The following is a 21,877-nucleotide window of genomic DNA, read 5'->3' on the forward strand; positions in this document are numbered from 1 at the left end:
GTATAAGTGTTTGCATGTGCTCGCCCATGTTTTCTGCATGCCCCTGTGTGTTTGTGTGCGCGTCTATGTTATCACAGTCCCCCAGAATACCCTTTGGAAAGTCTTCGTGCCGCTGACACGGGCTGTGAAAAATCTGGAATTGAGTGCTGCCCTAACGCCACTGCCTTAATTTGTTATCTGAAAAGAGAATGATTACTCATGAAATTCAACCAAACCTCAGACTATTTGAACTGAGCCAGATAACGAGCTCAGTTTTTTTTTTTTTGCTCGAGCAGAGCTCCTTGGCAGCCCTCTGCTACCCTCATCTCTAAGGATTTGGAGAAAGTTGGGGGCTGCCTCTCTTCCTCAAGTCGACTGCTTTCAAGTCAGCTTGTTTGAACATGGCACAGAGCGAGGTCCCAGAGGTCTGACTCTGGACAACGCCACCTTCCCAGTATAGACGGTGGACTGGAGACACAGAAGCAGAGAGAAAGAAGTGGAGACAGTCCCCCTGCCTCATTAAAACATACACACTCTCTGTTCTCTGCAGGGAATTCGCACAGAATCCATACGTTTCACTGAATTTTCTCTCTCTTGACTCTTTTTAAGTCTTTAAGTCGAGAAGATGTGCAGAGTAAAGCATCGTCGTGGGGTAGAGGAGCTGAGCGCAGCAGAGTCGAGTCAAGGGAGGAGGAACTTAGGGGGGAGATTCGCAGCGAGTAGCTGATCTGCTCCCTCAATCTGTGTTTCTGCAGGGTGCCCTAATCAAAGGCGCCCGGGCCCGTCTGTGACACCCACAGCAAACAGGCTGGGTCTGTCATTAAAGCTGGGGAACGCAGCGGTGGGCGACACTACCCCACCAGCCCCAGGGATTAGACTCTCTGTTTACACCCCACTAATCTCGTCCCTCCGTCCTCTCGGAGAAAAGACGGGTGGAAGTGAGGAGAGCGTGGATGGAGAGAATGAAGATCGCGCGAGAAGGGGAGAACATGAAGGAAGATGAGGCGAGCTCTCATCTCTCCATGGCCACCATCACTGGGCTCTCTTCACAGCGGGTGAACAGATGAAATGAAATCAAATGCGAAATGGAGAGAGAGTGGAGACGGCGAGCGATAGAGAGCGGAGGGGAGTGGTGGGAAGGAGGAGGAGGAGGAGACTAAACCTCCTGCCAAGTCTCTCCTCACTTTAAATTCTCGTGTCCCAGCCATTACTGTAAGTGCAGCGCATAACCACAGAGCGGTCCGAGTGCGTCGCACAAATCTTCAAATCAAACATTGCCACATTACAGGCCGATGATGATACGACGTGCAGTGCTATCGCCCTGCTTATGCTGTATAAGCACTTTTCTGCCCCCAAATATTCATGGCTGCGCCGTAATTGTGAGGCTGGGAAAAATCGAGTTATTAAAGGTGCTCTTCATGAGCGACCCCGATGCCTCTCAGCAGGGCTGTGGCCTCACGCTGACCTCTAGCAGCAGGTGTTTTCATACTAAAGGAGAAAAAGAGGTACGCAGGTCCCGCTTTTTTCATCTCTGCCGGCACTATCCGTCTTTCTAGACGCGCCTCTTAAGTTCGAAGCTAAGCGTTCTCCCTTTTATCTGCATCTACCCCATGTGAAGGTAAATCTCAGGTCAAGGCATTTTATGTAAGCGCACAAGAACGAAGTGTATGCTATATAATTTAGAATTTCTCTCACAATCCGTTGCCAGAGGTTTGTTTTCTCCTTCGAGTGCCAACGCTTTAGAGGCATGCACTCTCATGATGGAGTGAAAACAGGAGCATTATCATGTCCTGGCACAGACGACGGTGTCTTATGTTCGAAAGAAAAATCTCAAACGCCCGGGTGTAGTTACAGATAATTAGCTGATTTCACTAAGCAGCTGTTGGTTTTGGCTGCTGGAGAAAAGTGCATCTCTTTCTTTTGCTCCTTTAACGGAGGGAGAAGAAGACAAGTGGGGGAGGGCGTGTCCTCCTTTCAGAGAGCCTGAATCATTCATGTCGAAAGCATGTCAAATCTCCTTCACGCAAATAAATAAAACAGCTCAGGTTGACATGTTTTTCTGGGAGCCCCCTAATGGTTCTTCAGATATGCGCTTTCATTTTAGCAGCGCATTCTCAGTCAAATTCGCCTCCATCGTCAAGCGCCGAGCTTGGCCTGAACATCAAAGCCTGCTGCTGCTGCTGCACATGAATGTGCAGCCGTGCGACTCTCACTGTTAACCCTCACCTTTTAATAACACGGGCTGTTTTTGTGTCTGTGATGCAGGAAACATTCAAATTAGTGTCTGAAAAAAGAGGGGGGGAAGAAAAATGACCTAAAAAAATGGGCAACAAGGGTTGGGGCCAAAAATTTCACTTACTACTTATGTAAACATAAGAGAGAGAAAAAGTTAATTAAGGCTTTTGAAAAATGCAAATATGTTACAATAACAAAAATAGGCCAGATTTGCATGTTAAAGTAAGAATATGCAGCTTTTTCTGAACAGTAGAAACAGTGACCTCTGTGGCCAGAACGGGTAATTACAGGATTCTGGTGCATTCAGCTCATAGACAGTATACAAAACATGGGTGTAGCAGTGATAATCTCACATGTGGTTCATTCTGGGCTGGCTTTTTTTGCTATACATACTTTTTTTTGAACAGGATATTATGATAACTGGACAAATTCATGTAGTTATATGAGAAAGCAAGCGAGTTTAGTCACCAGCCTGCTTTCCAAAACAGTATTAGTCAACCAAACACGCAGTTGCTGATAAGTCCAAATAACAGACTAATACTATAAGTCCTCACACTAAAACTGGACTGCAGACGTCTTAGACAGACCTAAAAAGCAAGCAATAACAGTCTAAAGTTGGGTATTTTAACACTGAAGCGTATGTAGACCTACTAACATCTACTGGAAGCTGCTTTCTCTCGTGACCTCTGTGAACACTCTCCTGCAGATTTTATAGATTCAGGAACTCATTTTGGTCAAATTAGTTTTGTTTTCTAATTATGGTAAGTAGGGATGGGTACCGGTTCTGACATAAACGGTAGTAACCAGACCGAAAAGCAGCGCACATTTCGGTGCTTTTTTTTCCTGAGATGTCATACACTTTGAATTCTAGCCAATCATTTTACGTTTCCAAGGATAGTAGGCGGGTCCAGGTACGTACGTTCTTTTAGAGCAGAGCTACAGATTAAAAATGTCCAAGGCGAAGCGGTCAAAGTCTGGCTGTACTTCACAGCAAAAGATGCAAACTCAGCAGCAACAAGTGCTTTAAGCTGATACTGTGATACTGTCAAACGAGGTAACACCTCGAATCTGGCGACGCATAGCGTTTTTTTTAAAAGCCGAGAAATGCGCCGTATTTGATAGCTTGCTGCGAGACCTCACACCGAGCGCATCTACTGCGGGTGTGGTGCCTGTTATCGGACCCGGAGCAACATCCCCCAAAAACACGAAGAGGAGAGTCCTGGCCCCTAGCCCTGCCAGTGTAGCAGAAATGATGAGGATGATGATGCAGCAGCAGCCGTTCTTCTCTGCGTGAGTAGCTTAATGTTGTTCGTGTGTAATTTACGTTGAGTAGGCTAACCACGTTATTACATTAATGCATGTAAGGTGAACTAGCAAACATCATCATAGCTTCATGCGGCTGTCCTCTTGTTTGATGGCAGATACTCCCTTCACCCTGGCCAAAAAGGCTAAAATGACCAAAGAAAAAGTGGAAAACAGCTAAACATGAGAGGATTTTGGACAAAGTTTGTGTTTTTTCCATTGTTTAAGCACTGCTTCCAGCCAAGAGTGATACCATATATGCCCCATAGCTGCAGAAAAGGCTAACATTGTTATCTTTTTACAAAAAAACAGCTGAACATGAGAGGTTTTTGGACCAATTTTGTGTTCTCCATTCTTTAAGCACCGGTTTGAGCACCGTTCAAGCACCGGCACCGTTTCAAAAGTACCGGTTTGGTACTGGTATCAGATAAAACCTAAATGATACCCATCCCTATTGGTAAGCTTAGCTCCATCTTTTATTATGCATATATTTCATGAGCCAGCCTCAAGTGGTCATTTGGAGAACTGCAGCTTTTAGGGTTGTGAGTTAGCTTCATTTCTGAGCTCATCAGCTGCTCATACAACAGATGAAATCATTTTCCCAGTACAAACCACAAATTTACTGTTAACACACCCACTCAGTGTTACGTGTGCTTCAGCAGAATAAAACCCATTTGTTTGCACAATAGCAGCTTCCTTTGTACACTTTATACTCCTAACTTTAGGAAATATTCAATCACAATCACTGACAGTAATGAAGGCAATGCAAATCCTGCACTAAGAACCACTTTAGCACACGTTATAATAAAGAGAAGAAGCCAGTGTAGAAGTTATTTGATCGGTTGAGGAAGGGAGATCTTTTTATCAACAAATCCAGAAATGCACATAACATGTGTGTGTGATATATGATGTTAATATGTTCTTCTGCTGCTGTTACAGTACCACCGTGTTTCCCCTGCATGGTAGACTTTTGGATTTATGGCCGCAGCACCGCGCTGTATTCACAGAGTGCCCCTGAGCCCATGCAGTGATTTGCACCTCAGAATCAGATGTGTTTATAATGCAGATTGCAGATTACAATATTGAAAATGAAATTGTTTTCAGCCTCGTCCCTTGCGTACAGAGATCTCTCTTGATGCTCTTAATCTTTTCATCATCTATGGTACATAACAGAACGAAATTGCCAAATTCTTTGCAGCATTTTCCTGAGATACATTATCATCTTCCCCTTCTTCCCTTCTAAAGACTGAGCCTCTCTAGGATACTTTTTATGTATCCAGTCATGCTGCTGACTTCTTGCCAGTGACCTAATTATTTGTGAGATGTTTGGACTGATGTTTTTTAAGCTTTGAACAATTTTTACAATCTTGTTTTGACCATTTCTTAGGTTTGACTTCTGATTTACTGCCGCTGTACTATTCTTCTGTCAAACATGGGGTTTAATTTGCAGCGATTTAAGGGGTCGTGCTTCTGAATGAGAGTTTATGCTCCAAACTGCACCAGTTTTTCCTCAGTTTTCCGTACGTTACATGTTATTTGGTTCCAGTTATTTGAATTGTGCTTGTCAAGGCCACATTTACTTCCAAAATGTTTTTATACTGGAGCCGAAAAGTTTGAAGACTTTACATGCTGTGATTTGGGATCTGTTGAAAAAGTTTCCTGCATGGACACAGACTTTTCTGTCAATATACAAAGAGGGCAGAACTGGAGAGTTATAGGCAAGGACAGATCATGTAAATATTGACTGAATATTAAACAACAGGCTCACTTCTCAGTGAAACAAGGGAGAGGAAATGAGTCGAGAGAAATCACAGCATTTGGCTAAGCTCACACTGGTAAGCAGACGGAAGAAACCAGTCACGGGAAGAACAGTCGGACATTTGTAACGTTATAATACGGATAAAAAAGATAATATGAAGATATTTTACTTGCTGACAGCGTGTTGAGAACAGTGTTTGCAGGTGGTGAAGGACACTGACCGGTGCGGTCGTGGTGGCGGGCGTGCTGTTGTCAGTGCCGGCCGGCTCGCTGTGCGTCTGTGTGGGCGTGTAGAGGGTCATGGCGTGCTCGGGCACCCGGCTCTGCCCGGTGTAGTCCTGCGTCGGGAGCGGGTGAGGTGCCGCAAACTCTGCGGGAATGCCATTCTGTGGGGGAGGCGGGTACTGGGCTGGGGTGTACGGCTGGGCCATCGCTTCTGGGGGGTTGGTGGCCTCTTGGTTACCCTGTGGAAAACGCACAGCAGGAGGCGGGTGTTAGAACTACGGTTAAAATTAAACTTAAAGTAGGTTGTTTGACTTGTAAAAGCAGCATGAAAGAAGCGCAAAGATCCCTGGTGTGATATGGAAGGCAACCAGGGAGAGATGTCCTGCACACCAACTAAGTCAGGGGGAAACAGCCATCATATCACATCTCAGCTCATATTAGAGAAATCCTTGATCTTCTCTAATGAACACAGTTTATGTTGTAGAGCATGGCTTGCTGTTGGAGGGGCAAGAGTCATGGGGAATCTCAATTGCACTTGTGGCAAAGCACAGGAGGAAAGATCAATTAATTGATAAAATTTTGATTAGGGCCTTTGATTTCAATGACAGGTCTGTTAAACCAGCAGCTGCTCCCTCTCCAAGCTCCACTTTCATACTTTTTGCTTTATGAGCTCTCCTGCTCTTCGCCACCCCCGTCTTTGTTTCTGTCTCCGGTTATCGTGTGGACTTTTTTAAAGAGTTTTAGAAAGATTACTTTTCTCTAATTCTGTTTCTGCCGCCTTGAAATTTCAGATTCAGCCAGTTTTATTTTCGAGGCTTGCACGGCCTCTGGCTAAATAAACGGAATAAATCTGCAGAAATCTTCTTTAAATTACGAAAAACCGTGAGCAGAGAAAAACAATGTGAACAAGGATTTGTTTGCACCTTTTTGTACTTTTAGTCAGTACAGACATGTCTCTGTCAGTAGTGTTTTTCATAAACTGTAGATAAAAGATGGATGTAGTTACCCGTGGCGCCGACTGTTTTACTGTTTGGTAATACTTGTATCACAGCCCAGGACTAAGGGTGTGATTCCCTGTAATTAAATAGAATTTCAAAGTATTTTATTTGAAAATGCAATAAAATTATTACCTATACCAATACTGAAAGATATTGATGCTAAAATCAGACACCGAGTCAGAATTTTACAGTAAAAGAAGAAATAAATATGTTGTAAGTAATTTTATGTAATTTTACGTACGTTGGCTTTACTCTTTAGGGCAGATTTTTATATCTTTATTTAATTTTCTTCATGATAATGTGCACGACCAAAGCTTTATTTGACTAATATAAATGTGACCGTTCTCCTTTACCAGCTTACAATACAAAAATAAATACTATAAATACTTGCAGGCCTACAGTATGTGACCTCATAATTATGAGCCAGGTGGAAGTTTCTTTTCTTTTACAGTCACTGTTCGAACATAACTTTGAAAAACAGCGTCTGAAGAGTACAGTATACTTTACATGTAAGATAGTACTGTTATAGTATTGTTTGTTTTTCTGCAAAATTGCAGACACATTACACAGTACTTAAAATCACTAACAGTATAACTGTGCCTCCTTCCCCTCAGGCGACACTTAAATTTACTAACAAACTGCTGACAGGACTTTCTTTCTCTCCTGTAGAAATCTGACTTGTTACCCTCTGGTGCACCTGCCTTTAAGGATGGCGACACAAATATGTAATTTTAAATAAAATACCTTGAAATTCAGTTTTTAATACAGGGTACTTACAGTCTTAGTCACTGAACGTAATCTAAGGTGTTGCCTACTGTTTTCTGAGCATTTCTTCTGTTGGTCTTGGTTTTTTGAAACTGGACATCACAAGCTATGAGTGGATCTGACTGAGAAACCACGAACTCTGCGCTCTGGTACAGTAGCTACTTGTGAATCACCCAGTTGGCCAACCTCAAAACAGACTTGATTTATTGCTGCATATCAATAAAATGGGAAGAACGCAGGTTTCTGGCATTTTTCAGACCCAGAAACAACCTTATGTTATGGATGTTCTACATCTACTCAACACCCAATGAACACGCTCGTGCTTTAAGACAGTCGAGACCTGGATGTCGATGCTTCATCTTTAAAAGACAAAAAAAAAAGGAAATTGCACCGAATAATCTCGGGCACTGAAATCCACAAATAAAGGTTATCACTTTGAGTTTTTAGACAGTTGCACAGTTGTACTCTATGATCATAAAACAATTGCAGCAACACTGAAATGTAGGCCTACGTTTTCTCGACTGACCACAAACTAATAAGAGAATTTCTGAGGAACTGGACCGAGAATCGATTACGTCTGTGTTTGTGAAGTCTTACAAAGGTAAGGGTGAGCCGGCTGAGTCCGATGGAGATATACTCATATATATATAAAGTTGCAGAGCCCTGTCACTAGCAGCACGCGCCCTTTGTATAACTCTGATCCATCCATATGCTTCCTGCTCGGTTTGCGCTGTGTTCCACGTGTATTTTGTAGTCTCTGCTCCTGACTTAAGTGATAGATGGCTCTTTGCAATGAAGCAGTTTCACAGACCCTTTGTCTCGTATGGATGCTTGAGATGATGAGCTGCAGAAATAATGGACTTTTCTGGCTGGTGCACATTGTTAAACTCGGTAATGGCTGGACTACAGAAGTGCGTGTCTTATTGTTACGAAGCACCGAGGTCTGCGAATCCAGACTAATGAGCAGAACGGTGAGATCAGTGCTGCTGGAGCGGATATCCATCCCAACATTAAAAAACACAGAGGGAAAAGGTGAGACAATAACGCCGAAATCCAATAACACCCCCTGCAAATACCCTCAATCAAATTTAAAGATACAGATCATGCGAGCTCGACGCATAAGTCTCTCGATAAGAAAGGAGGCAAAAAAGCACCAGAAGTAAGTCTTTATGATTGGAGAAAAACAATAACGGTAAACAGATCGAGAAGTTTCGGTCTCTTTCTTGACAAGCTGACTAGGGATGGTGTGATGGTAGATAAATGTGTTTTCTTCCTCCTTGCTACTCGGCCTCCTTCTGTAGATTTCCAAAAAAACAACCCTATCTGGGCAGGAGGAGCCTGCGGTTTTAATGAGAGAGCCGAGCAACACTATGCTGTAAATGTAGTGGAAATAATTCTGCTCTGACGTGTTGGCAAACAAACCCCGGCCTAAACTGCGCTCTGCCAATTAAGGAAATGCTCCATTATCTAAATGAAAAAAGAGAGGAGCCTTGAGAGAGCCGAAGGATTGACCAGCCTCCTGCAGCCTGTCAGGCCCAAAGGCTGCTCCCACTGTAGGAGTGAACCCTCACTCCTGCCTGACCTAATCCGCCCTTCTCTTTTTCATTACGCTATATTTCTATCTCTGTCTCTCCCTCGATCCCCCACCCCTCCCCCCTTTCCCTTTTATGCTCATCTCTTCCTCCCTCCTCTCTTTTTATGCAGAAAGTTTTTTAATCTCTACCCCTGTGCTCTACTTTTCCTCTCCCTCCAGTCATGGCATTATATAACACACTTGCATTGCAGGGCATCCTAATTCAAGGAAGCTCTTGATGTTGGCAATTTTCAACTTCTAAGCACCCATTTTAAAGGAGAATGGGGTTGGTTACCTAAAAAAAAGAAAAAAAGAGGATGCACCTCCTGGTATGACAGCTGAATGTACTACCAGATCCTCTGTCCTCCTTTTAACCAGCCCGTGCAAGCTGTCGACACGTCAACAGTCCGGCAGAGACAGGAAGCTCGGAAACAAGGAGGTGCTGTGTTTGTACATCAAACGCCGTCCGTGTCATTAAAGGGATCAAAGCTTGGGCTCCGTCTTTTATTTTAGCTACTGTCGGGACTTGTATCCCGATCTGTGTTTTTAAGAATTTACCAAATGCAATTTAAGTGTCCGCTGTCACGATCGGGAAAGCGTCGTCGTGTAAAGATTAGATCCACGGCTTAAGGACAAATCTTTGCTCCTGTTTTTTCTTTTGTAGGAAACCTCATTATGCTCCTTGGGTTACTTGTGCTTTAATCCAGTATATGGTGGCACCTTTAGGCTGTTAGAATAAAACACTGAGTCCTCATTAGTTTTCAATGAGATGCCTGCATTGGCACAGGAGAGGCTGCAGCAATATGCAGAGGCATGCGGCAAAAAGGTTGTGCCACACTACAATGCAGCGCCACACTCACTGAATCGCAGCCAATCGGGTGTTTGCACCGGATCACATTTTGTTTGTTTTTGCGTACGACGTGCGCGTTTTACTCGGAGTAATTGCAATGATTGCAGAAACCTTAAGAGAGGCCACAGTTTGGTGCTTATGAACGAGCGCGGTCAGCAAAATGAACGAAATCCCAAAAAACCTCAAGTCAAGAAGACTCTCCAGGAAGTAGGCGTGTCCTCGACAGAGTCGAGAGACGCTTTCATGCATGTAGATGAGCTCAGGTCGGAGTCCACTGGGAACGTTTAGGAACATAGTTCCAGCTGAATGTGTGCATGAGCGAGGGAACAAGAAGAGCACGAGGAAGGAGAGGAAGCGCTCATTATCCCAAGCAAACCGCATCATCTGTCAAACATGGTGGCGATGCACGCAAACGCAAATCCTTACAGGTCTGACTGCGTTACTCAAACTCCCCCCCCCACCGATGCTACGTTCCTTCGGGTCCCCCACGTGAACAGGTGGGTTCTCTTAATTTACTATTAGTTGATCGATAAAGCAAGAAAAATGACGCTCTACACGCTGAAAAGAAAATTGAAGATAAAAAATATTGTTGTTCTTGTCTGCCATTAATAACAATTAGATGCCAATCCAGCAGAGTGGTACATGCAGCAGCGTCCTGGAAGCCTGGAAACAAATTACGTTCAGCTTAAACCGTTTAGGTAACTACGCTGGAACAAACATGACAGAGTGCCTAAGATTTGGAAAGTCGGTGTTTCTTAAAGTGATATTCTGAATGTAGGCAAATCACTTTGTGTGGACTATGGCATTAATCAGCAGGTGCTGACTGTATTTCTACAGCTTATTTGCTGCGGATCCTCCTGCTCCTGAAATAAAACTCTTCCTTAACAACATGACATTTTTTTAAAGTTCAGTATACTCTTTCTGCGAGAGGAGCTTCTGGTTTTAGTTTCTTGTTTGTTATTTCCTTGGCTATTTACTTGACAGTTCCTAAGTTTAGGGACATTTTTTCCCCTTTCTCGCGCTTTAGTGCTGCGTTAGCCGCGACACGTTCCGCTAAACTTGTTAAACTATCATCTGCCTTAAAGTGTTCCTCTGAGCTGGGGACGCAATCTGAATCGTTGCATTCACAGATCACACAGGCCATGTGTATATGTGTCAGGTCTGCTGCCATTTGAGCTTTAAACAAGTGCGAAGGACTGAGACGGAGCCAAGTGACACACAAACAGCGCATCAGCCCGGAGCTCGGGATCGGCGAAAGAAAACTACTAAAGTGCTGTAGCACCACGTCGCTGCCATTTCAAAGGGCAGCAAGGCAAAAGCAAGGAGGCGGAGAGAACAGGGCTCATTAGTGAAACACAAAGTAGCGCTGGCTCTCGTATGATCTTCGCCTTCCTCTGATGTAAGTGACAAACGAGTTATTCGACTGGAAATGAACTGGGAGAAGAAGAAAGGCCCACGCAAATCAGGGGAGTTGTGCTCGTCCCAGCGCGACCGCACGCCCTTTCGGCTGGGGCCGAGCGGACCCCGGCAAACGTCCACGGCGCCTAATGAAAAGTCATCCGTGACAAACCGGGCAGGTACGCAGCACATCCCTCTCCCTCCTGTTCGTTATGGCTCCGAATGAGCGCTTGTTAGACCGGGATCCCGGTGAGTGATTCTCTACCTGCAGGCCTGTTTATGAGAAAAGACCAGGTCCCTTTGCGACACTTTAATGCCCTCCCCACATGGCCTCCAGCCATGAGCCGCCTAAACCTCATCTCCACGGGCACGGCGATGAAGAATAAAGGCAACCGGAGAGAGCGGCCTTTATCGATCTCCCATCCTTTCCATTCCTCTTTCCCCCATCTCTCCTTTCACCCTTTCTACTCCTATTACTGAAGAGCACAATAAAAAACACTATGTCTTATCTTAAGCACTCTCCTCGTGTAAAATTGGATTGGAAACCCTTACTTAAGGAGATCACTTCTGGAGCGGAGTTTTGTTTTTACAGTCAGCATAAGGAGCCAAAGGGGTCAGAGGGAGGCCTGGTGGCGATGCCCACCGCCGAGGCTGTCAGTCTGGCACAAAATCCCGTTGCGCGGTGCTCAGAAAGCTAGAGACGAGAGGCTTTCGCTGTTAACCCCGGTGTGGACGGTCAAGGCTATATTCCATCTCAGCAGGTACAAGGGCTTGGCTGCTCGCCAGCTACCCGTGATCCTCTTTAGCGGCACTCGCAGGGACGGTGTTGAGAGGCCGAGAGGAGACGGGCTGTGCAAATACAGGAGCTGTTAGGAGGAACTCATAACGGCAGAGTGCTGCTCTGACTCATACGTGCGATGGAGGGTCAAAGAGCAGCGCGGAGGCAAAATACGGCGGGCGACTAATTGCGTTGCATTGAATCCGGAGGGAAATCACTCAAATGGGAGCGGGCTGATCAATCTCAGCGATAGGAGCCGTGATGGAGTGGGCAGCTTTATGGCTTCAGCTCCGTCACACACAGCCTGGATCATTTTTCAGCAGATGCCTTTCTACTTTACTCGCTTCCTACTGTACTACGCTAATAGTCTAAAGAAGCAAGAAATGTTCCTCCCCACTCTATACATTAAGCAATTCAAGTAGATTTATGAAGAGCTCGGCAGCGCTTTTGCATAACCCAAACAGCGTGAATACTTAACACACAGCTCTGCCGCCTCATTCCTTCACGGAAAACATACACAAGCAACTTTTCTTTGTCAGATTACAGATGACATAACATTTTTTAAAGCGAACCTTAAAGCTTTTCGGTGCCTGAAAATGGTTCCTGTGCCATCTAAAAGCTCATGCGCCGAGCATTCCTCTCTAGAAAGATGCTCATTTGCTTTTAATGACTGGCTCACGGTGACAGTGGCAAACTTGTGACAAATCCCACGCGGCCGTCACGGCATGAACCCGAGTGCGGTTTGTCGTGAGAAGCGAAACGCAGCTCGGCGGAGGCCGATCGGTTGATGCAACACAAACGAAACACTGAGTGGTTTTCAGCCAGCTGCATGAAAGCCTCTTGTCGTCCCCCCGCTCTGCCGCTGATGCTCGGTTAATTGTAGCCCCGCTCGCAGACAGTCAGGCAGGCAGGCGAAAAGACGGCCTGAGATGATTTCCACAGGCAACTGGCATTCATTTTGTCTCGAAGGCGCATAAATAAAGGCTGTCTAGCTGGGTCCATTTTAATTAGATGAGCCACATGATCTTACTCCAAGTTTCTCTGTTAACACTCACCAGAGGCTGCGGCATGTGTTAATTACAACCACATGCCACACACTGAATCCAAGGTGTGCTGGAAAGGAGAAGCTAAGACGAGGTAAACAACAACAACAACAAAACACCTTCAGCAGAGCTTCTCGTGATGAGGTACGTATTTGGTGCAATGGCTATTCCCCTCCCCCAAGTCAACCAATTACAGCGAGCGGGAGAGAGAGTGAGGGAGAGAGCGAGCGGGGAGATTGCAGAAGCAGCCCAATTTAATGCAGATTCACATCACACCCCCAGCACAGCCAAACCCTGGTCCTCCTCACAACTACAGTAGGTTTATGATTTCAAATGGGCTGGGGAGTGGGTTATTGTTTTGTCTCACATTTCCTCCCCTGCAAACTCCCATCTTCCCATTTTTCCATCTCATTTGTGCAAAAATCAATTCGCGAAAATAAACACTCGGCTTCCTCGCCCCGTGTCCGAGTCAATTTAGATTTTGCGCGCGCTCCTGCCGCGCTTTTCCGAGAGCCTTAATCGTTTTCACGTGTCACATATGTTTCATCCGCTCTAACATGATTTTTCCTTGTTATTGGGAGCACTTATTTGCTCCACGGCCTCGGATGAAGGTATTAGAAGGAGAGTTCATTTTCCCCAATCCCTTGCTGATTTCTTCATTACATTGCAGCGGTGGCGCCGCACGCAGAGCCCCGCACCGAGATGGGACTGCTCTTAGCGGTGCGACTGCGAGCGTTACTATACCTCAGAGACGCCGGAGCGCCACTTAATAAACAGAGTAGACAGAGGATCACTTTGAACTCCTGTGACATGTAATGAACCTGTCTGCCGCAGCCACGGCGCTGTCTGGGCTCGGGCGCTGCGTGGTAAAAATGCAGATAAATAAAAAAAGAGAGAGAAAGGACCAAATAAGCCCGGAGGCCCTGTGAAAAAGCCATCAGTTACACATGGTTAGACTCGGAGCGTTTTGCCAACGCCGTAAGAGGAGATAATTGTCTGTTTCAGTGCCGTTGCCGCTTTTGTTGCATAACAGATATTTACATCTGGGACTAATTACTCCGCACTGGGTGTCAAAATTTGGATTAACTTGTGGGATTCGTCAAAGTTTTGTGTTTAGACTCGTTTATTTTAACGGGGAGCAGACAGTGTGCCCGTTTGACCTCGTCAGAAACGCGCCAAAGAACTTTTTCTTTTTTTGTTCTTTTAAAGTTGTCAGAACAAAGTGAAATCGACGTACATATTCCATTACTGAACAGCTGCTTGGAGATTGCAATTGATCACCGAAGGTAAAGACCTGAACCGAATGAAAACCGATAACTGAACGGCGGGATGTTCTGTCATTCTGGTCATACAAACCCGCAAATCAATCGTCACGCCAGGGGTTGCTCTTCAGACTGCAGATGAGCGTTTTTCCAGATTCTAGTGGGGATAGAAACGCCAACATTGGTTTGATTGTCATGTTAATTCACTACCTTTTTTAATTTTTTTCCATTCTCGCAGGCAGGGGTTATGATAGCGGGGCCAGAGTTCCTCGTGAGGACAAAATGCCATTACTTAAGCATGCAGGAATCTCGACATGACATTCCTTGACCGCTGTGACAATGGCAAACATATGCAAATGAAGGAGAGCGCCACTGTCATTATGACCCTGTCACGGAGACGCTGACACCTCCCCGTGGACCCCAAGCATGTTAGGAAAAGGGGGAGATAAACAGCTGAATTCTGGGAGGAGAACAGGTGTAACGGCGTCTCTCGTGTTATCTCTTTATTCCCTTTGCTCTGCTGCGATTCCCGTCGTATTTGCATATCGTTCCAGCTTCCGCTGGCCTATTTGCCTCGTTGAATCCTTCGCTCTCCTTTTTTTTTGTCTTTGCTCTGCACTGGAAGGAGGGACAGGTTTACATGGGCGGGATTCTTTGAAGTGAAAAAGCCGACTACTCCCCGCTGTAGCCAAAGCTCATCTAATCAGGGGCTAATTCCAGTTATTAAGATTTGAGAGATAACTTTGATTCATCACAGTCCATCTACCCCGATCGGTTAATCACTGTCGCGCTAAGCTCTTTTTTAGTCATCCTTTTGTTTCCACTCCCTCTGGCGTGCAGAGAGAGAGAGGGGGATAGAAGAGAAGGAAAAGGGAGAAGATATTAACAATATTAATGACCCGTGATTCTCGTCTCCTTAATGAGAAGGGTTATTAACTATGATTATCCATGATGAAATGGTGGTAATTCTTGAAAGCTTGAGAAAACTTGTACAATCACTTGTCTGCTGATTTGCTCCTGTGATGTTTAAGAAAGAGAAAAGGTGAGTGTGGTGAGAGAGAGGAGTCGGAGGATAAAGAGGCGGGGGTAACTCGGGGAAACAGCGATGCTCGCAGCGGGAAGCTGGGAGGCAGGCGTCTCCAGTCCCGCCGCCGCTGCATTTCGCAGAGTTAAAATCTGTCGTCTTCAGAGAGATGAATCCAAACTCTGAAGTCATTCCCCCTCTTTAAAACCCTCGTCGCCTCGACGTCTCTCCTGATTCCTCTGCTGGTGGCTAACGAGTGGGCCAGCGCATGCAGCCAGTCGCCCATCTGCCGGTTGACACTGCTGAATGGCTGTTTGAACACCTATGCCACTCTCGCAGATCCCTGATGCAGCATTTCCCTCGCTCGCCTCTTTTTTTAAATTCCAATTATAGGAAGTTGCATGCCTGTGGAGTCCCTGTCGGCTCCATATGATTCCCTCAACGGAGAGGGGGGTTGCGTGGTAGGGGGTGCTGTCTGGTGAATCATTGATGTGCAGTCAGACTGTTTCATTGCAGATCTGTGTGCGTGTGTGCATATGGGGGAAGAAAGGGGTTAGCAGCAGACAGATAACAATCCTGAATTATGCATGTCTGTCCCTTGTGAGGATTCGAGGTGGCGGGGAGGGGGCTGGCGACGGGAACGAGCTACACTCTCTCTCATCCCCGGGGACAAATTTGGATAGGAAAGAGCTCGGTGCGGAAAAGTTGGGACCGCCGTGAGCTCCACCTGACCGATTCAGACGCCTCTCTTTAGCTCGACGAACTCTTCAAACTGTGATGGCTGCCGTCTCGTAGGCGCGGGATGCCCGGGAAATGAGTTCGGGAAACAGCGTGCTCTCTGGCAAAACTGCTAACAGGACAGAGCAGCAGATTTCCCAACTTATTTGTTAGATATTTTTTAAAGGCATCTTTGGGAATTCAAGCACGGGCCATGTGGAAACACTCACCTTCCCTAAATTACACTGTGTCACAGAAACACCTGCTGGGCCCATTTTAGATAATAATCCCATTTCTACATGCCAGTACAGCTCTCACACTGGAGAAATTGGATTGTTTGCATTACTGACCTGTGGAGCAAGGCAGTCTGGGAAAAGCAACAGCCTTGAGGCTTTATTAGATTCGGCCGGTCTTTCATAAACAAAACCCTTGCTTTTGAAAAAGGTACAAAAATAAATAAAAAAATCTACTAAATGTGGGTAAGCGAGCACTTTGTGGACACACTCCATTTATTTTCTCCAATTAAATCTCTTTAATTGGATTGAGGGCTGGCACCTGGTTTACACTCTGTCAACCACGCAATCCACAATAATTGATGCCAGAGCCGAGGTGTCTGTGTGCGCGTGGGATGTGTGGCGATGGGGGAGGGATTCAGAGCATGTCTCACTACTCCACAATTTCACTCTGATCAATTTATCAATGGCCCGCCTCGCTGTCCGCCAGCGTCCACTGCACTGAGATGGGGAATGCCTTAACGCTTTAGTGTGCAAGCCAACACACACACACACACACACACACACACACACACACACACACACACACACTAGCAGTGCCGGAGGAAGCAGACATGCAGCAGCAATACAATATAAAAAAAAAAAAAATCAATATAAGAACATTATCTAAGAATGCGCTGTATTAAAAAGCACACAAAAGAAAAGTGGACACTTTGTTACTGACGCCTTAATGTGTAACCATCGTTTAACCCTGAAGCTAAAATGGGCTGTTTTAACATGTTTTGGTAATACAGTGCACCATCTCCAAATGAAAGTTATCCTTTTTCTCAGGAAGAAAGGGCATTATCGTAGGTGGCGAGTTTGCATTTAGAATTTAAATAGCTGGTGACAAAGAGGATGCAGATTTTACAGTAGATTTGTTTACTTGCCGTCCATTGCTTTGGGTTTTAAAGCCGGTACGAGTGCTGCAGATCACAGCATCACCTTGAGGAGCACGTGACTTCAGGAGGATCGTACTAGGGCAGCTCGGTCGGCTGCGTCTCAGCGGGTTAATTCTGCAGATGTTTCAGGTGGAGCTCATTTAAGTACTTTACCATCAGGTAATTAAAGCTTTAACGGCGCATAATGCGTCATAATCTGATGATATGTTTTTATGTAGTAGCTTATGTTTTGTATTGTTCTCGCCATCATTCCAAAGTGAGCAGTTTGTTAAAGGGAGCGTGCGACCTGTGGCCGCCACGCTGCACAGCTTCCATCAAAATTAGATTTTTATTATTTTTACATAGATTATAAAGTGATCAAAATAAATTAGAATGCATGTACGTTAATATGCAGATACGAGCTTTGTTTTTAGTCATTATAATAAAGTACTTACTGAGGTATTATCTCTACCTGTAATAACTGTTTTGTAAATCGGTCATAAGCAATAAAACTCACTCTGGAGGTGTTACAGTTACAACTTTAATGTGCTACGTTTCAAACTGTTGGTGAATTAGCTATGAGCGAGGCCGAACACGCTTTAACTTGAACCTAATTAAGAGTTAGTCGGCTGTTTTTAAAAGGTGCGATTTTATGTTTTGTTACATATGAACAGACCACAACATGAAGTGTAATTACAATGAAACTGGTGTTTTTTCCCCTTGTTTTCTGTCATGTATGAATCAATTAATATTGAAAATAGTTTCAAATATGATAACGTCAGCTTATTATTAATACAAACTGCTGCGTGTATTTTTTTGTCCATAAAGGGAGACGAGCTACAACAGCTGGTTTGCTCTGTTGGTGAATGAACTGAAGGCCGGGTATAAGATAAAAGAGGATTAATTTGAACTGTGAGTCGTGTAAAGCTACTGTGGTACAGTTAGAGAATAAAAAGAAACGTGGACTGGGAAATAGTCTTCTTTGAGTTCATAATCCATGTACCACAGCTTCCTTTCTTACTAACAGAACGCCACAGAGGACGATGTCTGTTGTACGTCAGTATCACGTTTATAAGCATTTATAAGACCACACACACACACATATACATATATATATATATGTGTGTGTGTGTGTAGTCTTACACAATGGTCTGTAGCATGTGAGCTACTAACTGATGTTGTCACAAACATGTAGTGGAGTACAGTCACCTTTCTCACTCACTATGTATTAACAGACCTCTCTGCATTGAATCATATCTGTTATTAACCTCTGTCTCTCTTCCACAGCATGTCTTCATCCTGTCTTCCTTCTCTCACCCCAACCATTCACAGCAGATGGCCCCGCCCCTCCCTGAGCCTGGTTCTGCCGGAGGTTTCTTCCTGTTAAAAGGGAGTTTTTCCTTCCCACTGTCGCCGAAGTGCTTGCTCATAGGGGGTCATATGATTGTTGGGTTTTTCTCTGTATGTATTATTGTAGAGCCTACCTTACAATATAAGGCCTCGAGGAGACTGTTGTTGTGATTTGGCGCTGTATAAATGAAACTGAACTGAATTGAGTAAAAAAATATTTTCCTCTGAAATAAAGTGAATTAAGTGAAGTAGCATAAAATGGAACTGAGTAGAGTACCTTAAATCGTTACTCCAGCCCTTACCCTGCCAATGTGCAGGCTACTTTCCACCGCTGTACATAAACATAATGAAAACCACACGCTCTCATATAAAGGGCCTGCTTCAAGGCTCAAACACATGCTAATGCCACAGATTTACATACATGGTTGCGAGCTGTGGAAACACACGTGATTATGCACACCTACAGAACTCGGATCCACTCCTGAATGCAAATGCAGGCGTGGAATACAAATGGTGCGCGCCCACGTGTGGGAATGCGCAGACGTACAAATCCAGGAGATGCATCACGACGCTCTGACAGCACCTTTAAGACACTTTGAGAAACGCCCGGCTGCTGAATACGGAGCGCCGCCGCCGCCGCCACTGCCGTACAAATGAAGAGAGGCAGAGACAGAGCGAGAGGGAGGCCAAGGGAGACCCGACACAGTAAATAAAAATACAATTTCCTCCAGTGACATGCCCATTCTGTTGGAAGCCTGACTCTAATTATTCTAAGCACTTTGAGGGATGGCTTTCCACTGCATTAATCTACACATCCCACCAGCCCATCCACAGTCGATGCACTTTTAACTACCTAAGGACGCTCTGAAACTCTTCCTGAAACCTCGGGAGGAGGAGATTGACTTTGTACAGTGATCGGGTAAGGTGCTTTGCCTGACTGAATCTTTCTCTAAATCTCCCAGCACAACACCGTGCAACAATTTTCATTTTCAATTTCAAACTGCGCCTCTCCCTCTCTCTCTTAAAAAAAAAAAAAAAAAAGGAGAAAAGATCAGATTCGAAGGGGGAACGTACGCGGCGCCGTGCGGCTCAAAATAAGTTGGCGAATTCTCATTACGGGGCTTGTGCGGTTTTGTGGTTGTTTTCCTCGGGGCAGGAAAGCACTCACAGCTCATTTGGAACTGAGATGAATTGATAAATCACCAGGGACCATCAATCAATCAATGAGCTTATCAGTACTCGCTGGTTGAGACTCCTCCCACTGCGAGAGGCCATTTTTGGTAGGAATATGTTGGGCAAATGGGCTTTTAACATAATAGCTCTGTCCACTTGTGCTGAGTGCAAGATTGATGCCGTGCAATGTTTACATGTTGACACAAGCAGTAATAGTGATGCACAGCAGGTCCTGTGTTTACATGTAAAATAATCTCCACACACACACACACACACATACACTTAGACATACTGTAATATGAAAGAGTGCTCACATTCTGGTTGTGTTTATCAAAATCTAAACAAGATCAAACCATCTTTGAACGGCTGTGCTCTCTGATCGAGCCTGAACGTTTGGCTTTGCTGCGCTGCAATATCTTCTCTTTATAAACATCTGCCCCCTCAGCGGAGCGAGAGAGAAATCTAGCTTTCCTAATTATTCACCACTCTTTTTTAAGTAGAAAGTTTGTAATAACAGGAATCCCAGCAGCTATTTTTTTTTTGCCTCTGAACTGACACAGAGGCCAAACTGCAGAGTGATATTTCCAGCTTCTCCCATCATTTAAAAGAAAAATGCACAAAATGCAGAACACGAAGGAGGCTGCAATAAAGAGCGCTGCAGCTACTCTTAAACATAAGCATGCTGATATTTTTAAATGCAATGCAATGACTGTAACTGCATTGCATCGCCTCTGTCAGTGCGCCCCAGGGTGGCTGTGGCTATAATGTAGCTGCCATCACCAGTGTGTGGATGACTGGATGTAAAGCGCTATACAAATACAGACCATTTACCATAATTCACTCTGTCTCCTGTTCACACACACTTTCCTAGGAAGATGTGTATTAATCCGCCGCTGATTATCGTCCCAAACCGATGCAACATTTAGCACTAAAAAGTGCAGTTTAGTGAAATGAAGCCAGAAAAAGTGAAGAAAACAAACCTTTAAGTTGCTGTGTTCTTATATGGCATCTCATTCAAACACCTTTCATTAAGTGTATGCCTTCAAATCTCTTAGAGATACTTTTTTTTTTTATCAGTGGGAGCAGGAACCTGAAATTTAGAGTGAAAATTCCTCTGCTGAATATAATTCCTCACACTGGCTGCGAGCGCCAAGTGTTGGCAGGTAAATTAACTTTCCTCCAAGTTACCATCTCCAACCCACGTGCCCTTCAGCAAAGCACTTATCCCCTAACCGAGCTGCTTGCTAAGCCATCAGCGGAAAACCGAGACTGCAGCGAGAGTTAACATGCGCGAGTGTGTGAGAGCACCGCAGGGCGATGCCTAGAAAAGAGGTTGCACACTCAGCAAACATGGGTCGAATAGGGGGAGAGAAAAGAAAGTAATGAATGAATAAACAAGCAGCCAAAGAATTAAATAAATAAAGTTGTCATGTTTTTATTCAGAGGGAAATTACTACAGTTGAGGACAAAGTGTGAGGAATTTGCTCCTAAAACCAGTGGCTTACAAACATTGATTTAAATTATGGAAAAAGAGGCAGCTGCATTCTTCTTTATTCAGCCACCCAATCAAGGATTTGAGACTTTGAAAAATGCCAGAAATCAGAAAGCGAAACACTTTCAAAAGGAAGATAATGCGTCGCTTGTGTGCGGCTCTGCATCCGCATGAAAGAGCTAACTGCGCCGTAATGAAAGAACGTGACGTGCGACAGAAGGACGGTAAAGAGAAAGTGTCCAAACACTCAACTGTTGTGATCCATTCACGACAGCCTGACTGCTACAGACACGATGATGGACAAGGTAATAAATGGCTCTGCGTGAGATGCTTTGTGGTGCGGCGTATAATAACTGCTTGTTTTTGCCTATAATGCTGATGAAAAGAAGGCACAGAGCCCAGTGAGAAGGAGAAACTGCTCACGGCACAGTGATCGATCCTGCTAATTCCAAGTTTTAGAAAACACGTAAAAGTTTAATGCAAATGGAGAAAAAGAAAAGAAATTCTAGGCCAAATTACCAGACAGAACCACTTATGCTGTGATGCTTTTTCTATACTGCAGAAGCTTGTCAAGTATCCACTTATATCGCAAAGGGTTTTTAAGGAGCGCCGTTACCCTCGCCGAGGCCACACAAGCCTCTTTAAGGCGACGGTTTGCGCTGAAATCGAACTTACACGTTTGTCCTCCAGCCTGTAGAGCTGTTTATGCATCTGGAGTGTTTCAGCACAAGATAAGATAAGATAACCTTTATTAGTCCCACACGTGTCTTGGTGATATTGGCTGTTGCATTCGAATTAAAGA

The 21,877-nt window shown here is 44.8% G+C and overlaps 2 protein-coding genes across 20 annotated transcripts in view; both read right to left on the bottom strand.

Moving 5' to 3' along the window:
* The window catches only part of LOC113020221 (C-reactive protein-like), a 438,825-nt gene that overhangs the window by 328,004 nt on the left and 88,944 nt on the right, over nucleotides 1–21,877 (bottom strand). The gene's annotated exons all lie outside the window — the stretch shown is intronic.
* LOC113020226 (RNA binding protein fox-1 homolog 3) overlaps nucleotides 1–21,877 on the bottom strand; it is a 426,914-nt gene that overhangs the window by 45,487 nt on the left and 359,550 nt on the right. For 10 of the 19 annotated variants that reach the window (XM_080300729.1, XM_080300725.1, XM_080300733.1 and 7 more), the window contains one exon: nucleotides 5,445–5,738. In XM_080300729.1, the coding sequence (XP_080156855.1) occupies nucleotides 5,445–5,738 (294 nt within the window). The remainder of the gene's footprint in view (nucleotides 1–5,444; nucleotides 5,739–21,877) is intronic. The other 9 variants (XM_080300736.1, XM_080300727.1, XM_080300738.1 and 6 more) reach the window with 1 other exon arrangement.

The sequence above is a fragment of the Astatotilapia calliptera genome, chromosome 4 (assembly GCF_964374335.1).
Source record: "Astatotilapia calliptera chromosome 4, fAstCal68.1, whole genome shotgun sequence".
NCBI classification, from domain to species: domain Eukaryota; kingdom Metazoa; phylum Chordata; class Actinopteri; order Cichliformes; family Cichlidae; genus Astatotilapia; species Astatotilapia calliptera.